Raw genomic sequence first — 20,423 nt, 5'->3', positions numbered from 1 at the left:
GTTTAATTAATTTTTGATTCCCAACAACTGAGAAGTGTAATAGATAAGGTTTGAACATTTTTGGAGTGAAGTCCTGTTTATATAGCTGGATGGCTCGAAGATCCCATCACAAGAAAGCATAGACTTGCTGAGGATATTTTAATTATCTTTCCAAATATACAGTTGGGAGATCAGAGGATTGGAAGTTCTTCTAAGCCCTAGGGTTGGATAAATGTCATACTCCATATATCCTCTCCAAATAAGGCTTTTTGGCATCTCCCACCTCAATAATTAAGTTCAATGGCTGGGAAGTAAATTGGAAAGCTCAAAATGCCTGTTTATGGCTACGAAAAGAAAGATGGTTTACTACTATGAATTGTATTTTTCACTGAGACTAGATGGAAGTTAGTCTCCAAATATATTGTATAAATGTGGAGATTCATTGCATCACATCTTCTCTATGCAGGAAGCTCTTTAGACTGGAGGAAAATTCGTCTTTCAGTTTTTTTATTTGCTTCTCTTCAGTGAATTAGTGTTGAGGCCAATTTGCTCTCCTTTATTTTCTCTACTATCCTTCTGATACTTATTTTCTTTGAACACAGAGACAATTGCATGCTTTAAAAACATATTTTCTTCCTTAAATGCTTCACCTCCTTGCCCATCCTGCAGTGAACCCAATGTCCTCGATGACTCCCAGGGCCTGGCCGCTGTGGGCAGCCTCTCTAGGTACCGTGTTTACCCTACTGTATGTCAGTGTCTGTGCTGGGAACAGTCTGCTCTCTATCTTCACTGTCTTTCTTCCATCCTGATTCTCTTTTCCTCCATTTCTATTTCTTGTTCTTCACGGATGGTTAGGCCTGCAAGACAAAGGTGTAGCAACCTGAGCAAGCTGTGAGCTCTAGCTCCATCCACCTCTATTGGCAAAATAGAATTCAAAAAGCGGTGTGGAGCAAAGCTGCCAAACCATCTAGATTATCTGTTGGAGCAGTTCTTTTCTTGTCTCATTCCCATTGTATTTTTGACCATAGGAATATATGAAACATTTATCACCCATTACTAACAAATATATTTCAGGTACATGGTGGAGACTTTTAAAAACAAAGATGCTTTCAATTTGTTCATACTATTAACTACTATGTTAATCTTGTATACGCATTAGGTTAGTGTCCACATAGATTAATCATAACAATATGGCTGTGCAGAGTTAGCAGCTTGTGCTTGTCAGAATTACATTAGCTCTTTTTGTAAATGGCTTGATTACAATGCTGTTTTATATTACAGCTAGTCCTCAACCCACCACCAATTCCACCAGTCCTATTTTGGGTTTACTTACTTACAACCCAGATTCAAAGTTCTAACAGTTGGCCACCCACAGTAACATGATTAAGCTTCAGACATTTGGCAATGTGGCCCATTTATAGCCATTTGCAGAGTCCCATGGACCCATAACCAATGTTAGGACAATTCTGCCAAAAACTGCCATTTACTTCCAGTTTTCAACAAAATCACTCCCATAGCAAACCATTGTTTCACTTAACAACCATACTGTTTGCTTAACTGTGGTGTTCACTTAATGACTGTCATGACTTACGACCATGACAGGCAGGCTCCATCACAGTCGTAAATTGAGGACTACCTGTATGAAAGTGGATTATCTGGATTTTACTTTCACCTTCTAAAGAAGGCAACTATTTATTCTCAAGAAAGTGAAGGGGGGAAAAAAACCCAAGAAGAACCTTGTTTTCAGCTCTTGTTCCTTTTTGTGTATGCCTGTAATAGCTATAAATGTAATGCTTCTGGTTACTAAAGAGAGATTGCAGAAATAAGTGGATGTAATTGGTTAGTGTAATATCCTTATTGTGATTACAGCTTCAAGCATTAAAAAAACCTTAACCCATTTCCCCAGCAAAAAAAAAAGAACATGTTCTCTTGAAATCTGACATCTGGCAATGTTTTCCTTAAAATTAAAAACCCATTATAGAAAATTGTATCCGTTGTGTGAAGACTGCTCCTTCTTTAATACTTGGTCAGTCAGGCAATACCAAGCGGGATTATTGTAAATTACTTCTTTGCTTTAATTTATCATTGTTTTTAGATATTAAAAACAGGAGATTACATATCATTGGGTTTGCCACATCAATTATTCTCATAATTCACAAAGATCAATGTATTTATGTTAATTTGCCCTTGCCACACGAATCAATCTTATGGTCATGATGTGAAAATATATGTTGGAGAAAAAATATACTTTTATGTATAGAAAGTAGGAATTTAAAACATGAATCAAACATCCTGATGTGTCTGAACATGTATTAAATGAAAAAAGTGAAATAAAATAAACTTATCTGAAGCCCCATTGACTTCAGTAGCATAACTTTCTGGACAGATATATAGGGTGTTCCAGAAATAATAGGGCTGTCAAAATTTGGGAATAAATCTGAATATTTTTTTAAATTAGTAACTTTGTGCAGGAGATTATGATAATGAATTTATATACTTTGTAACTACTATATTATTTCTGTGAAATCCAATGGATAGGATTGCATTTGAAGGATTTTTTTCTAAAAAATCTATTTTTTTCCAAAAAAAAATTCTATATGGTGAACAACATGCATAGGATTAATTAGAATGGATTTTTTTTAACCATCAAGCAATAGTTGGCATTGTACAGATGATCAATTAATAAAAAGTACTTATAACTTATAAATTAGTAATATTTCATTGTATTATTAAATCAGTATGCTTAGGAATAGTACCCCCACTTATATGGAAGGTAACTACTAGGTTGCTTATGTTTACATTCCATCTTTCAATTTTTAAAATGAAATAAACAACCTGATGAGAATTTTAAAACATTAATATTGAAATATTAAATGAAAGAGAGCAACAGATGACAAAAAGTATTAAAAATTATCACCTGAATTTGGGTAGAATTAGCTGTGGGAATTTTTTTCTAGACAAAAATCTATTTTCTCCAAACTTGTTTGAAAGTTGATAATACTAGTAAAATTTAAAAGACAATATAAAGGCCCCTATATTGGATTGGCTTATGTATGGAGCAGCCCCTAAGGATATATTCAACTCAGCATCTTTGTTTTATTGTTATCCTTAGCATCATTTATTATACTATTATCTGCTTAAATTCAATTTAAAAACAAAACAAAGCAATGGCTTGCAAAGACCACAGTGACTGAATCTGAATAAGTATCTGAAGGTATGATTCTACTATATAACACTAGCTCGATAATCCTCTATAAGTATAGTTGTAACTGCTCTCTTACAAATAAGTTGTCTTCCTCAGAAACTTAAGCTGGGGAAAATGCTAAATGACAGTCATTTGCACTGTGTGCAAATATTATCATAAATAATCATAAATATCATAAATATTAAGGAGGAGTTGTTAGTTCAGTTAAGATGTTAATAGAGTGGAAGATGTTAATAGGAGCAGTTTACCACTATTCATAGCTGGTTTTCAGGTTCAGCTCTGGTTTAGAAAAAGGACCATACCACTTAGCCAGTTTATGTATTAAATTCTTTGCATTTCAAGTTTATTCAAATCCGGATAATTAATCATCAGACGTAACAATATCAATATGTGCCCCATCTTTTTCCCATTTCCACCACCTTTGGAAGTGCAAAGTATTAGTCATGGTATTAGTCAGGAGAGCAAATTATTTATTTATTTATTTAATTTATATTGCTGCCTATTTGCCCGTGGCGACTTGAGGTGGCTTACACAATGTAAAACCGTATTTAAAACAAAAAATAAAAAACAATAAAAATAACACAAAGAATCAAATAAATTAATAAAATCTTGGAAAAAATAATAATAATTAAATAAATAATCACAACCCGCCCCGACAAAAGCAGATCACACTAGCCATTTGATGGGTTCCATCCCGCTCTGGGTTCTCCAGGCCGGCTGGCAGAACCAGGTCTTCAGTGCCTTCTGAAAGAGTGCTAGAGTGGTGGTGGGGCATTCTAATCTCTGGGGGAATGATATTCCAGAGAGAGGGAGCCACCATGGAGAAGGCCCTTCTTCTAGGTCCCACCAAATATATCTCCCTCAGGGATGGGACCTGCAACATTCCCTGCCTCCCCGCTGTAATGGGTCGAATAGATGTGACCAGCAAGAGACATTCCCTCAGATAACCCAGTCCCAAGCCATGAAGGGCTTTAAAGGTGACAACCAGCACCTTGAATTGCACCCGGAAGCAAATTGGCAACCAATTCAGCTCCTGCAGGAGAGGTGACACATGTGCATACCAGGGTCTGCACAAAAGCCATGTGGGCTGCTGCATTTTGCACCAATTGGAGCTTCTGGATGCTTTTCAAGGGCAGCCCCATGTAGAGCACGTTGCAATAATCAAGGTGGGAAGTGACTAGGGCATGAGTGATTGTGAGTAGGGACCATTGGTCCAGGAAAGGGCGTAACTGATGCACAACCCACAGTTGTACAAAGGTTCTCCTGGCCATGACCGCCACCTGGTCTTCGAGTCCAGGGAAACCCCTAGATTATGCACAGGGTCTGTTGGGGTAATGCCACCCCATCCAAGACCAAAAGTGACAATTCTCCCTGAGCCAACGAACCCCAAACCCAGAGCCACTTGGTCTTGCAAGAGCTTAATTTCAACCCATTGCTCCCCATCCAGCCCTTAACAGCATCCAGGCACTGCAAGAAAGAGGACACAGCAACACTTAACTCACCAAGGGCCGAGACATACAGCTGAATATCATCAGCATATTGGTGATACTTCAGTACATGGTGACAGATGATCTCACCCAGCGGCCTCATATAAATGTTGAACAGGAGCAGAGAGAGTACCGAGCCCTGTGGAACCCTGTAAAGCAGTGGGTGAGGGCTGGATCTCTCCCCTCCTATCAACACTGACTGAGAGTGGCTGCAGAGGAAGGAAATGAACCAAGACAACACAAGGCCTCTCACTCCCATCCCCTGAAGCCACCCCAGGAGAATCCCATGGTCAATGGTATCAAAAGCCACCAAGAGGTCAAGTAGAGCAAGGATGGATGCACTATCCCCATCCCGCTCCCTCCAGAGATCATCCAAAAGTGCAACCAATGCCGTTTCTGTCCCAAATCCAGGCCTGAATCCTGACTGGTAGGGGTTGAGATAATCCGTTTCATCCAGAAACCACTGGAGCTCTGCATGACCACCTTCTCAACAACCTTCCCCAAAAAGGAAAGATTGGAGACAGGTCGGAAATTATCCAACCGGGTAGAGTCCAGCGATGGTTTCTTAAGAAGAGGGCAGACCACAGTCTCCTTAAAGTGCTGGGGCACCGTCCCCTCCTGTAGAGAAGCATTAATCACCGCCAGAATCCACCCACCTGTCATCTCCTGAGAAGCTTTCACAAGCTGGGAGGGACATGGGTCTAAAACACAGGTGCTTGTGCGCATACTTCCTAGGATCCTGTCCACTTCCTCAGGAGGAACAGGGTCAAACCGTTCCCAGATAACAAGGCAAGAACTTGCCTCAGGAGCTTCCACCAGACCAGCAACCACGCCGGCATCTAACTGGGAACCAAGTGGAGTGATTTTGTCTTCCAGAAAATCCGCAAATTCCTCAGCTCGCCCCTTCAGGTGGACCTCAATCTCCTCCTTCCCTAGGAGGAGACGGCTCACCTTAAAGAGGGTCACTGGGTGATTATCTGCAGACATTGCTTACTTGATTGTTGGTCTGAAGTTGACCTTGGAGTTAATCTATGCTGATCTGAGTGCTGATTACTGGTGAAGAGGTGCTGGAGTCTTTTTCTCTTTAGGGCTGGTTGATTGTCTCCTTTGCCTAGTCTATAGATGTTGTTAATGTGACAAAGAGTTGGTCCTTGATCATCAGAAGGATCTGATACCAAGGCAATGATCAGATAAACAATACTTGAACCCAGGCCAAGAAAGTAATTTGGGAGAACACCTCAGACACAAACAGTCCCCCCAATTCTCCTGAAAGTAAAAGAGGGAGGAAAGATAGTATTCAGACTTGCAAGATTGGTGGCAGCCATATCAGGTATACCAGACTAAGAAACACTTTGCAGATCTAAGATACTTTTATTACTGCTTTATTACTTTTATTATAACAGCTTTAGTATCAGAATTCTGCAGCTCTGGTCAGGTATCTAATACATGTGCATCAATTCAATTTTCCATATAGTGAGTGCGGTATTACTACTGTGCATTTTCATCATAGATATTATTTTCAGTTTGCTGGCTACTATTAGAGAATTTTAAAATCTTGGAAAAATTTTGTATCAGTTTGTATTGTCTTTCATAATAGTCTGGTTTCAAGTTTTCATATTGCTATTTTCTTAATTGAAGAAATATGGCCTGGCTGATTAATTTTGTTCCAAGACTATTTGTCACATTCAGCCCAGATTTCTCTTAGGCTTGATTATCACTTATTATTAATTAGTATCCACCTGGAGTGGAGAGGAGGCCTACCTTAAAGCTAGGAGAAATAGATGTAGAATTCTTCGTGTGCCTTATGCATTGACTCGCCGCGGCATGTTTATGGAACAGATGCTGCCAAAGTATTGCAAAATGATGGCATTTTATATTTTTCTTATTTTCTAAAAACCAATAAATATAATAAAACATCTGATAATAAATCTGATAATAAACAGCCAGATTGTTCTAGTTACTGAGCTATCAAGCTAGAAACCAGGAGACTGGGAATGCTAGTCCCGCTTTAGGCATGAAAGATATAGCTGGGCAACTTTATGCCAGTCGTTCTCTCTCAGTTCAGCTCACCTCACATGACGTTCATACTTCTATTGCTTATGAAATGGTTACATTACAAATAGGGAGATAGAGCAGGGAGACTAACTAAAGAGGCCAAAAGCATAAAAATAATGCATGCTATCATAGGAATTTGTTTTGAAGAATATTAAATTGTATATAGGCTTTTACTTAATGGCATGGGTAAAGGTTGAATGATATGCATTTATCCATTAAAAAGCAATCTTCTGGTTTGCAATTAGGATAGGAATTGATTGTCTTCCTAATATCATTTTCTTTCATTAAAATGCTGGCAAGAAAGCAAATAGATTAAGAGATCTAGGTTTTTTTTAAAAATGTAAATATCCACTTTTGGGATCTAGTTTTTAATATACACAAAGTTTAAAAATAATTGCTGTAGTAAGATATTCCTGACTATTTCATTATGAAAGTATATGAACTCCTTTTATAATTTGTTACATCCGTTTTTTAAAGAATCAAAATATGCAATTGCTTTTTGTGCCTAATTTTGTGCCTAGTATTGATTGTGAAAGCTCTGTATAAGACCTTACTATTTAGGGGACATTTTTCGAAACTCTATTAGCTCTTTAATTCCTTCACAGAGTTTAAAAGTGGGGTATAAATAAGATGATAAATAAATAAATCCCAATTATTTTTTTCTGAGGTGTGCTTATTTAATATGACTTGAAAGTGCAAATATATGTTTAGTGTGGTAACTTTTTCCCTAAGTCCTGTGCCAATCCTGTGAGTTAAACCTTTGTCAACTGTGTTCATCATTCATTTTGTTGTGTATTGAACTCCAATTATTTAAAACTATGGCATACCTATCAAATCTAATTACAAAGAAAAAAATTAATATTTAACATCTGCAATACAGTGTTTAAAGCTAAGGCTTTAAAATGGCATCCTCATTATTGTCCTCCCTTGATCTGTTATGTCAAAGAAGGGAGAAAATTGTGGAATGGAAGTCATCATTCCTTGGCTAAAAATAAACTTCAGACAATGATAGGATCTTCAGTGCCATTACTCTTCCTATATAACTTAAATAGTGTCTCATAGCCTTCAAAGATGGTACTGTATCTTTGAAGTGACTGTGTCATTATTGTTTAACAGCATTTGCAAATAATTCTTTCTCTAGTCTGTACTATTCTGTAGTCATGCTCACATTCTTGACACTTACACAGGGTAGCGAGTGTGCAGAGTGAACCTGGACACCACAATCTCCTTCTTCAGCAACCATTAGGGAGAAAAAGAGGTCTAAGACAGGTGAGTTCAGAACAAGGTTGTACTCAATTGGATGAAAAAAATCTATATAACTTGTTAAGGGAATTTGTTAAGAGATTTTATATTAAGGAATTTTGTGGACTTTCTGAAACAATAATGATTTCTGAATTAGGGCATGATATGAATAGATGGGAGGAAAATACTGATGTAAGTATTTGCAAATCTCAGAATTTCCTTATCTAATTCAATTGCACCCATGCTTTCTAGCTAAGGAGGCCTCTGTTATCACGCCAGAAAACCCAAACTGAATCTCACAGCCGTCACGGAGCACGACTTTCAACAACACGTAGAAGCATACAGCCCAAAACAAAATCAACTGGTGAGGAAACATTCATAGTATTCTAAGTTTTAAAAAGTTACTGGTTTCCACCAGTGGTGGGATTCAAATTTTTTTTCTACTGGTTCTGTGGGCATGGCTTGGTGGGCGTGGCAGGGGAAGGATACTGTAAAATCTCCAGTCAGAGGTGGTATTTGCTGGTTCTCCGGACTACTCAAAATTTCCACTACCGGTTCTCTAGAACTGGTCAGAACCTGCTGAATACCACCTCTGGTTTCCACATATATTAATGCCAGGAGTAGGGAGGAGGCTACCGGGATTGCATTATCTGCATGCTTCGCTTTTGCTATAACAATGTGGGATTTAGGGGGGGGGGGGGCTATTAGATTAGATTAACAGAATTGGAAGGGACCTTGTAGATCATCTAGTCCAACCCCCCGCCCAAGCAGGAGACCCTACACCATTTCTGACAAATGGCAGTCCAATCTCTTTTTGAAAGTCTCAAGTGATGAAGCTCTCACAACTTCCGAGGGCAAGCTGTTCCATTGGTTGATTGTTCTCACTGTCAGAAAGTTTCTCCTTGTTTCCAGGTTAAATCTCTCCTTGTTCAGTTTCCATCCATTCCATCCATTCCGTCTGGCCTACAGGTGCTTTAGAAAATAGCTTGACCCCTTCCTCTCTGTGGCAGCCCCTCAAATATTGGAAGACTGCTATCACATCTCCCCTTGTCCTTCTCTTCACTAGACTAGCCATGCCCAATTCCTACAACCGTTCATCGTCCCCTCATCATCCTGATTGCTCTTCTCTGCACTTTTTCTGGAGTCTCAACATCTTTTTTGTAATGTGGTGAACAAAACTGGATGCAGTACTCTAGATGTGGTCTTACTAAGGCTTTATAGAGTGGTATTAGTACCGCTCTTGATCTTGATTGTATCCCTCTGTAAATGCAACTTAGGATTGCATTATCTTTTTTGATGGCTGCTGCACACTGCTGGCTCATATTTAGCTGGTTGTCCACTAAGACTCCAAGATCCCTCTCACAGTTACTGCTATTGAGCCTGGTTTCACCCAGTCTATATGTGTACTTTTGGTTTTTCTTGCCTAAGTGTAGGACTTTACTTTTCTCTACATTGAATTTCATTTTGTTAGATATGGCCCAGTGTTCAAGTCTGTCCATCTGGATCTTGAGCCTATCTTCTAGGGTGTTAACTATTCCTGCCAGTTTAGTATCATCTGCAAATTTGGTAAGTTCCCCTTCTATTCCCTCATCTAAGTCGTTAATGTAGATATTGAAGAGTACTAGGCCTAAGACGGAACCTTGTGGCACCCCACTGCTTACTTCCCTCCATGTAGACTTAGATCCCCTAAGGACTACTCGTTGAGTATGGTTTGTCAGCCAGTTGCGAATCCATCTGGAGGTGATTCTATCTATCCCACTTTTTTTCTAGCTTCCCAAGAAGTAGGTTGTGGTCTACTTTGTCGAATGCCTTGTCGAATGTCTAAGTATATTATGTCCACAGTATTTCGTTGGTCTACTAATTTAGTCACTATGTTGAAAAATGAAATAAGATTGGGTTGGCATCTATTTTTAGCAAACCCGTGCTGACTGCTAGTTATTATTTTACTTGTTTCTAGATGTTGGCAGATCTGGTTTTTTTTAATTATCTTTTCTACTATCTTCCTGGGTAATTTTTTTATAAAAGTTTTTTATTTTTATAACAACAACAAAAGACAAACATATAAAACCTTATTTCTGTTCCACAGTGTGTCAATTGGGTACATATTTCTTCGTGCACAAAATAATATTATCATACAGATTTAACTTGTATATGTTTATAATCATTCTAATCAGTATTTTATATCGCATATATCTCTTATTCTATTACCCTTAGCTTTATAATCATTGACTTTCAATAATATATTTCAAATTCATTTTCTTACTCTATCTAACTCATCTATTTATCAATAACAATATATTATACTATACTTATATAATTCAATTCTTTACTCTTCTATCCAGCCATTCATAAAATAAATTCCAAATTTTATAAGTCTTTTTCTTCTTGTTCTCTAATCGTCATTGTCAATCTACTCATTTCTGCACATCCCATTATTTTCTTAATTATTTCCTCCTCTGTCAGAATTTTTTCATTTCTCCAATTTTGTGTAAATACAATCCTAGCTGCTGTTAATATATTAATAATCAAATACGTTAACTCTTTGTTATAACCCTCAGGCAGAATTCCCAGCAAAAATGTCTCTGGTGTTAAGTCTACATGTATTGATGTTAGGCTGATTGGTCTGTAGTTTCCTGGGTCTGTTTTTCCCCCCCTTTTTTGAAGATGGGAACTACATCTCTTTTCCAGTCCTCTGGTAGTTCCCCGGTGCTCCAGGATTTTTGAAAGATGTGGTGCAGTGGTTCTGAGATAACCTCTGCCAGTTCCTTTAGAACTCTGGGATGTAATCATCAGGTCCCGGCTATCTTGAAAGATAGGCTTCCTCTTAGCCAGTTCTAGCCTGACACCAAGGTTGCTGAATCCTGGGAATGAACTACTATCAAGCTAATGTCAAAACACCCAGGGGTGGGATTCAAATTTTTTAACAACCGGTTCTGTGGGCGTGGCTTAGGTGGTGGGTGTGACTTGGTGGACATGTGAATGGGTGGTCATGGCTTGGTGGTCATGTTATTGGCTGGATGTGGCCAACTCAACATCACTCACATCGAGGCACGCATCTTCTTGCCTGGCCTGTCAAGACTGGGGATGCTGCAACAGTCATGTGAAAAATGGTCATAAGTCACTTTTTTCAGTGCCATTGTAACTTTAAATGGTCACTCCACACAAGCAAAGTACCAGCAAAGGAAGAAAAAAAACACTCCAGAGATGTTCCTGAGACAGGAAGTCTAGTCCTGCCAAGAATGTAATAAGGGTTAATGGAGAGGCAGTTTCTGTAAGCAACACCAGAATGTTTCCTTCCTGCCTTCCTTACAGGATTAGGCCAGTAATTTCTTCTAACAACCGGTTCTCCAAACTGCTTAGAATGTTAACAACCGGTTCTAGCGAATAGGTGTGAACTGGTAGAATCCCACCCCTGAAAACTCCTATGTAGCATTGTCCTGGCTACTGGTGTACTGGTGAAAGCAGGGTGGGGTTTGGATTGCGAAAAATATTTTAATGCTTTGTGTGGGAACTTCAGATTCCACCTGACTTCTCTACAATTACTTTCTCTCTGTAAAAGTTCATTTTGATAACTAATTTCAGAAGACATGCTTTCCTGAGGGAGTAGCTGAGGCAGGTCCTTACATTAAAATTGATACATTGAAATTAATGTATCAGTCATTCATTCAATTAATTAATGACTATGAAATATCTTTGCATGATCCTAACACTCTATAAAAACCTAGGTCAAAAATCATAAATTCAGTACATGACAAAAATATTTTACACTAGGAATGAAAGTCTTCTCTGTTTCAAATTAACATGTAACTAAAATTATATTATTTATAATATAATAAATTTGTTATTTATTCATGAAATTTATTTATTCATGCAGTAGATTCCCCATATCCATATTAAGCCTCTTCAAGGAGAACTTATTTTCTACAGGTAGTTCTCACAACAAAGGGCTGATCTGCACAAGCTTGACCCAACCAAAGTATAGGCTTATTGAGAGAATCTAAAAGCAGAAACACGCCTTTTTGTACTCTTCCTGCACCCTGTGCACCAGGGAGGCAACTTCTGCCTGTTTTCTGCTCTAAGTGAAAAGTAGCTTTCTGACTTATGTCAGTTCAAGTGACACTAGCAGGTCCATCTGTTGGCTCTTTTTCTCTTTCCAAAGTCACTGCTGGAACAGTGAAACCGCAAACCTATCTTGGTTTCCAAGCTATTTTTTTTAAGAGTTTTTATTTTTTTTAAAACAAACATAAACATACAAAACATAAAAACATAAAACCATCTTCCATTTTATATATATACAGTGTGTCGGTTGGTTACAAATCTTTTGTGCTATCCTTTTATAGTCATTACAGTTTATATCAATTTTCGCATTGTCAAACGAACATATGCTTATATATTTATTAGTTATTAATCATCCATGACTAAACTATTTATTCCATCATTTTATATGACATATTCCAAATTTTATCTTAAAAAATATATTATATTTTCAACCAATGGTTATATATGTCTATATTATGTTTTATATCAATCTATTAAATTTCTATCACAGAATTATCTAGTCTATTGCATTACCATGTCTTTTTGTCCAACCATTGTTAAAACAAATCCCGTATCATATAAAATTGTTTATCTTCTTGTTCTCTAATTTCAAATGTCAATTTACTCATTTCAGCACAGTCCATACTTTTCTTAATAACTTCCTCCTGTATAGGTATTTTATTGTTTTTCCAGTTTTTAGCAAATGCAATCCTAGCCCCTGTTAATATATTTACAATCAAATATTTCAACTCTTTGTTGTATATTGTATATTTCTGGTATAATTCCCAGGTTATTTCTGGTATAATTCCCTGGTTTAAAGTCTATATGTTTTTTCCAAGTTGTTTTAATCAAGTGACTTTAACAAGAATTTTATCACTTGCCCTTTCTATGCAAGTGACAGAAAAAACGGATGTGGTGTTTTCTTTTTTCTTTTTGTCCTTTAACTTTTCCAGGATAGGTAAAGAAACAGAGGAATCCACCAACCACAATAACTGTTGTAACCATTACAGCACCAGATAGAATACTAGGCCATTACCAGGACGTAAACAGAGTAAGGGGATCAAATCTGAAAAGGGGTTTCTGAAATTGGCAAAATTTCTACCTGGCTTTATGCACATTAGACAAGCAGTGTAGAAATGGCCAAAGAGAGGGATCTGTCTCGTATATAATTTATATGGCTCACCCTCCCATCATTTTTACAAATGAAATAAACCCTTCTCTACATGAATTTTAAATTTTCCAGCATTATTAGCTTCAGCTAGAGTTCTACAGTCTTCACAAATCAGAAGAGCTCAGAATCCACTAGCAACTAGCACTATATTAACTGGAAATGTTTTTGAGGATTTTGAGGGTATTTATTTACATATTTTAGAGTTTGTGTTGCTTTTCCTTAAAATATCGGGGTTTTGTAAATCATCATACAAAAATAAATGGGTTATAGGGAGCTAGCGATGCATTTTATTTGGATGAAAAGTATAATGTGTTGTTATTATTTCTATTTTTGGGTTCTTTTGTTTTGTTTTTGGTTATTATTTTGACTGGTAGCTACTCAGGGGCAGTGCACACCCCTATTGTCCAGTCTTATAAAAGAAAGAGCAAGCCCTTATTGGCTGACAGTGTTTTGTGAAAGCTGTAAACTCAAAAATGCTAAGAGTATTTTAATACATATGCTAAGAGTATTTTAATGTTCAAATAAATCTGCAGTATGGAAGATAATCTGGAAAATTAAATTTGCTTAAAGTGTGTTGTGGAGGGTTACATGACAGAAGAGCTGGCGGTGTCTTTATTTATTTGCAAGTAGGATGCCCACTGGATAGTGGCATATGCATACAAATATGATTATAAGGATGATCTATTAAATGGGTACGCAAATGTCTGTGAGAGAACTTCTCTTAGATGTGTTAGCTCTACAGGATCTCTTATCCTTAATCTTTCTTTTGAATTTTTGCCTTTTCCTATCTGTACCCTTTGCCTATCTGTACCCTTAATGTAGCTATTTCTCTCCACTCTTCCCTTAAATCTGATTTGGCTGTAGCCCATCTAATTCCTTGGGACCTGTGAGCCCTCTCAATATTTTGTTTCAATTTTATCTCACTGGAAATTCATGAAATCATCATCTCTGCTGGCCACAGCCTCTCCTTTCTAAGAATATTCCAGGGAAGGGAATGGGAAAGCTTTGGCATTATTTTCCAGCTATCTAAAAAAAAAAAGTTTTAGTATTTATAAAAAAGAGAAAAGTTGAAAAAGATTTGTTAAGAATGTAGATGAACAAAAAACTCTGACAGGTGCCAAATGTCAGCCTTCAAGATTTTCTCCCTTTGCTTTGCATCTTTCGGCTGTCATAAGTAACGGGGGGAGGGGGGGAATGGTTGTGGGAAGTAAGCTGGAGGTGTTACAAAGCAGAACTGTATAAACTGGGGGGGGGGGGATACATTCTTGCTTAGGTTTCTATCCTATGCTATGTGCAGCTCCAACCCTTTATCAAACTTTGTCAAGGTCAACGGACAGAAGCCTCATCACCACCTGGAGATGCCCACATGATGATCTACACAACTTTTAATTGGATGAGCCAATTGAACTATTGAGGGTGGGAACGTTGCCATTACTTTGAATGTGTGATTTACGCGCCCATTTTCTCAGATTCAGAATTCTTTTGTTGCTACCACTTGATTTCCAGTAAAAGATATCTTTTCTCAGTTTAATGGAGTCTAAGTATTTCTTTCTTGGATTTTGAATGGAGCACCAGCTGACATTATTCTGAATCTCCACATTACCATCCCACCCGGAGAATTAATAAATTTTCTTCCGAGGGGGTCTGAACACAATGTCAAATCCAGCCAGTGACCAAGAAGATCTGGGAGCAACTGGAGGACAAGATTCTCTGCTGCTAGAGGAAGCAGGGGAAGCCGACTTGTTAGCAGAACTAAATCTTGGGGAAAAACCAGCTGTAAAACCCAAATGGTCCCTGGGAGTCGGTTGGAAGGATCCTGAGGAAAAGCCTTCTCCAGGAGTGACCACTACCCGTCGGTGTGGAAGAGAGGAGCCATGGCAAGAGAAGAAAAGAAAGAATTTTTTACTAACTTAAGCCATGCATCTTCTAAATGAAGCTATCGGAGAACCTCAAACTGATCAAAGGTATGAGGGAGAGGAGGGGGAGGCAGCCCCAGCCAGAAGAATCAGAGCAGCCACCCCCATAAATCAACCTGGGCTAGCGCAACAGGCAGCAGCAGCCCAGGGGCCCCCAGCGGGAGGAGTAATTGCCAGAAGAAGTAGAACTCCAAAGGTGCCTCTGTTGGAAGTAAAATATGGAGGGGATCCCAAGGAGTTAGGATTCTTCCTGGCACAAGTCTGGAGCCATATGGAGGAATATGGAGGGGATTTTTCCTCAGAAGCAGCCAAAGTTAGATGTGTTACCAGGGCTCTGGAGGAAACAGCTGCAAAGTGGATGGTGACTTTGCATAATGATAATGCCCCTCAGCTGATGAATTATGACCTGTTCATGACTGCGCTGCGGGCCAGGTTTGAAGACCCACTTGCTGAACGTAAGGCCAGAATTAGGATGAAGACCATAAATCAGGGGCAGAGATCAGTGGATGACTACACCCAGGAATTTAGAGAGCTGGCGTGTCATATTCGAGGCTGGTCCCAGGGAACCCTGATAGAAGCTTTTAAAGATGGGTTGAATGAAGATGTATATCAAAGCTGTATTGCCAGAAGAGACCCCAGTGAGCTGCAGCTGTGGTACGTGCTGGCAGCAGAGGTGGAAATTGATCTGACCCGAAACAGACATGGGGGGGGGTTGGTTGGAGCAAGTCCTCCCCCACCAGCCCTCGAGAAGCCTTAAAACCTCAAAAGGGAGGAATGGCGGCAAAACGCAAGACTACTGCTTGCTTCCGATGTGGGAAGGAAGGTCACCGGGCTGCAGATTGCCGTGCCAAGCTAGAACCAAAGGGGGCGCCAGGAGGAGGAAGAAAACCTGAAAAAAACCCAGCAAAGCCTCGCGAAACGGCGCTTAAAGCAGAGGAGGTTGTAGAGATCACCCCTCCGAAAGGAGAGGAGCTGGGAAGTCCAACATCTTCTGAAGAGAGTGAATCCGAATCGGAAGACAACTTACTCGTAAGTCCAAATAAGGGCCCTATGACCATTCCAGTGAGATTAAGGGTACCCACATTAGGAGCTAGAAGAGTTGCGGTCATTTATCGATAAGAATTTGGAACGTGGTTTCATCCAACCCGCTAGACCCCGGGTAGTAGCCCCAGTATTGTTCCATGAAAAGAAAGATGGCTCCCTTAGTTTATGTGTTGACTACAGAAACCTGAATGCTATTTCAGTGGAGAACGTGTACCCCCTCCCCTTGATGAAGGATATGTTGGCCCACTTGGCCAAAGGGAAATTTTTTACAAAACTCGACTTGAGAGAAGCATACTTCCAGGTTCGAATTAAGGAAGGGGATGAATGGAAAACTGCTTTTAACTGCCCAATGGATTGTTTCCAATTCAACATTCTTCCATTTGGCCTACAGGGGGCCCCTGCAGTATTCATGCAAATGATCAATCAGGTGTTGCATGAACATCTATACAAAGGGGTGTTGGTTTATCTTGATGATATTCTTATCTACACGGAGACTCGTGATGAACATGTGAAACTAGTGCGGTCAGTTCTGGAAAAACTTCGAGCTGCTGACCTGTGTGCAAAGTTGTCCAAGTGTGAATTCCACCAGGAAAAAATTGACTATTTAGGTTATCGCATCTCACATGATGGCATAGAAATGGATCCGGGGAAGATTCATGCCGTTTTGGAATGGGGCTCTCCCCGCACCAGAAAACAACTTCAAAGTTTCTTGGGATTCGCTAATTTTTACCGTCAGTTTATCCCTGCTTTTGCTAAGATTGCAATGCCTATCACAAATCTCCTAAAAACCAAAGGGGAGGTAAAACCGAAGCCAAGGAAACCCCTGGAGTGGTCCATGGAATGTCAAGCCGCTTTTGAGAAGCTGAAATGACTGTTTGCTGCTGAACTAGTACTCAAGCACCCGGACATGGATGCTCCTTTTGTAATCCAAGCCGATGCAAGTGACGTAGCAGTCGGGGCGGTGTTACTACAAGCAAACGAGACAGGGACTCTGCAACCATGTGCATAGACTTCCCGTAAACTAACTGAAACCGAAAGGAGATGGGCCATCTGGGAAAAAGAAGCTTTTGCAGTTCGTTGGGCTCTGTTAACTTGGAGGCATTTCTTAGAAGGGGCAAAACACTCATTTGAGATGTGGATGGATCATAAAAATTTGGAAGCTTTGGAAACACCTAGGAAGCTGTCTCCCAAGCAAGTTCGCTGGGCGCAGTACTTTAAGCGCTTTAATTTTTTATTGAAGTACATTCCAGGGGAGAAGAACTTCATGGCGGATGCTTTATCTAGATTACCTCAATATAATAGTGCTCGCCAAGAAGTGGTACAACCGATTGTCCCAACAAAACAGTTGGCAGCTCCAGTGGTTACCAGAGCCCAGAAAAAGAAGGAGGTTAATTTATCAAATGATTTGACTGCACAGTTAAGAGATGCTCTAAAACTTGATGATTGGTTCCTTGCTCACTCAAATAACTGTACAGTTAGAGATGGATTGGTATGGGTGGGGGCCAAATTATATGTGCCAGCGAAGCTGAGAAACTAAATATTACAGCAAGCTCATGACTCTAAAGCCGCTGGTCATTTTGGATTCGTGAAAACCTTACACTTGGTTAAAAGGCAATTTTAGTGGCCTACCTTGAAAAAGGACATTGAGACTTATGTAGCTAGTTGTCCTATCTGTGCCTCAGCCAAACGGCCTCCTGGTAAACCAGCAGGCTTACTACAAAATGTAGCTAGACCAACGGCTCCATGGAAGGAAATCTCTATGGATTTTATAGTGGAATTACCTGAAAGTGGGGCGAATACAGTTATTTGGGTAGTAACTGATTTGTTTTCCAAACAGGTACATTTCATACCTTGTCCGAAAATCCCATCTGCAAAAACGTTGGCTAAACTGTTTATTTTACATATCTACAGGTTACATGGGGTTCCTGAATGCATAATCTCAGACAGGGGTGTCCAGTTTACCTCAAACTTTTGGAAGGAGTTCCTGAAGTTATTGGGCTCTGCCCAGGGCTTAAGCTTCGCCCACCACCTACAAACCAATGGGGCTTGTGAGAGGACTAACTCGGTATTGGAACAATATCTTCGATGTTATAGGAATTATCAGCAAGATAATTGGGCTGACCTATTGCCATTCGCTGAGGTGGCATATAATAATTTGGTACATAGTAGTACTGGGTTTACTCCATTTAAAGTGGCTTCGGGGCAAGACTTTGTACCCATATCCAAGCTTCCACAGGAGAAACCTAACCTTCAATCATTAGATGAATGGATAACACAGCTCCAGCTTACCTGGCCGGTTACCTGTAAAGCATTAGATGGTGCTCATCAAGCTCATAAAAAATTTGCAGATAAAAAGAGAACTCCACAAAAACCATATCAAGTGGGTGACAAGGTCTTTTTATCCACCAGATATTTGCAGACCACACAAAAGTCAAAAAAGCTTGTACCTAAGTATGTTGGACCTTTCTCAATTGAACGAATTGTGAACCTTGTGGCAGTCCAACTGAAATTACCAAAAACTCTTCGACGGATCCACCCTGTTTTCCACGTTAGTTTATTAAAACCTGAACATACCTCCAACTTGAGACCAACTCAGGTTGATCCCCCGTACCATTGCTAATTGAAGGTGAACAACATTTTGAAGTTAAAGAAATTTTGGATTCTCGAAAACGAAGGGGTCGACTCCAGTATTTGGTTGCTTGGAAACATTTTCCTCCCTCCCAGGCTGAGTGGGTGAATGAGAAGGATGTTAGAGCTCCTACACTTATCAAGGCATTTTGTACTAAATATCCTGATAAACCCTAAAAAATTAGTATGTTGCTGTTACATGTATATTTTCTATTACCTTCTATTTTTATCTTTTTTAGGACTAACGTCTCTTTTCTAGGAGGGCCAAATGTCAGCCTTCAAGATTTTCTTCCTTTACTTTGCATCTTTCAGCTGTCATAAGTAATGGGGGGAGGAGGGGGGAATGGTTGTGGGAAGTGAGCTGGAAGTGTTACAAAGCAGAACTGTATAAACTGGGGGGGGGGGGGGTACATTCTTGCTTAGGTTTCTATCCTATGCTATGTGCAGCTCCAACCCTTTATCAAACTTTGTCAAGGTCAGCAGACAGAAGCCTCATCACCACCTGGAGATGCCCACATGATGATCTACACAACTTTTAATTGGATGAGCCAATTGAACTATTGGGGGTGGGAACGTTGCCATTACTTTGTATGTGTGATTTACGTGCCCATTTTCTCAGATTCAGAATTCTTTTGTTGCTACCACTTGATTTCCAGTAAAAGATATCTTTTCTCTGATTAAAAGAGTCTAAGTATTTCTTTCTTGGATTTTGAATGGCGCACCAGCTGACACCAAGCAGATTATCCCTGATTATTTGTTTCTTTGATTGTATTTCTATTTCTGCGGTCTCTCTCTCTCTCTCTCTTTCTTTCTTTCTCTCTCTCTCTCTCTCTCCCTCCCTCCCTCCCTCCCTCTCATAAATTATGTTCATAGATTGCATTCCATCCAGTGGTAGGATTCAGCACTAGTTCGGGTGAGCCAGTTACCACCACCCCGCCCCGGTTATTAAAATGGATCCTGGGTGCTACACTTCAATGGAGAAATCGGCAATGGAGCGGCCAGTACAAGGAAAGGAGAAGGCTGCTTTCCCTCCTCCTTCTCCCTGCTCCTTTCTCCTTCCCTTGTGATGGCCACTCCATTGCCCAGGATCCATTTTGATAGCGGGGAGCGATGGCGTAATTTAACAACCAGTTCACGCAGGGTCAGGTTGGCCGTTGTGGGATGCTTGTCCCGCATGTGCGGCAGAGCTGGAAGACGGGGTTGGGCAATGCATCCCATGACCTGACCCTGGGTGAACTGGTTGTTAAATTATTTGAATCCCACCACTGATTCCAGCCATACAAATATTTCCCTAATAGTTTTAAATATAGACACAATTATGCATAAATAAATATAATAGAAATCACAGCAGCAGCAGCAGATAGAGGCAATGTTGTATGTAATTCTGTACCCTGGCCTTCCAGACCACTGACTTCAAGCAATTGTACGCGGAAGATACATAGAGACTTGTTGCTGTGAACAGGTGGGGTCCTTAAAGTTCTGTGAAATCCCCAAGGTCCAAAATATGGCAACCTCTAACTAAATGAACATTTCAGTTTCAAGGAAGTTCCTGGTATCAATTTCAATTTGGGATGGGAGGTTTGATGTAAATCTATTTAGGTAGTAGTTTCAGGAGCTCCCTTTTAAGATTAGCAACTACTTTTGTTAATATAATGATG

The 20,423-nt window shown here is 39.6% G+C and overlaps 1 protein-coding gene across 10 annotated transcripts in view; it reads left to right on the top strand.

Moving 5' to 3' along the window:
- The window catches only part of UNC80 (unc-80 subunit of NALCN channel complex), a 191,045-nt gene that overhangs the window by 155,933 nt on the left and 14,689 nt on the right, over window positions 1-20,423 (top strand). For 8 of the 10 annotated variants that reach the window (XM_087949606.1, XM_087949587.1, XM_087949581.1 and 5 more), the window contains 3 exons: window positions 649-705; window positions 7,914-7,995; window positions 8,221-8,332. In XM_087949606.1, the coding sequence (XP_087805732.1) occupies window positions 649-705; window positions 7,914-7,995; window positions 8,221-8,332 (251 nt within the window). The remainder of the gene's footprint in view (window positions 1-648; window positions 706-7,913; window positions 7,996-8,220; window positions 8,333-20,423) is intronic. The other 2 variants (XM_087949612.1, XM_087949562.1) reach the window with 1 other exon arrangement.

The sequence above is a fragment of the Notechis scutatus genome, chromosome 1 (assembly GCF_049901735.1).
Source record: "Notechis scutatus isolate UNSWTSFEM ecotype Mainland chromosome 1, rNotScu1.2, whole genome shotgun sequence".
Classification (NCBI taxonomy): Eukaryota; Metazoa; Chordata; class Lepidosauria; order Squamata; family Elapidae; genus Notechis; species Notechis scutatus.
The sequence above is the reverse complement of the archived record's forward strand: the minus strand, read 5'-3'. Positions and strand labels throughout refer to the sequence as shown.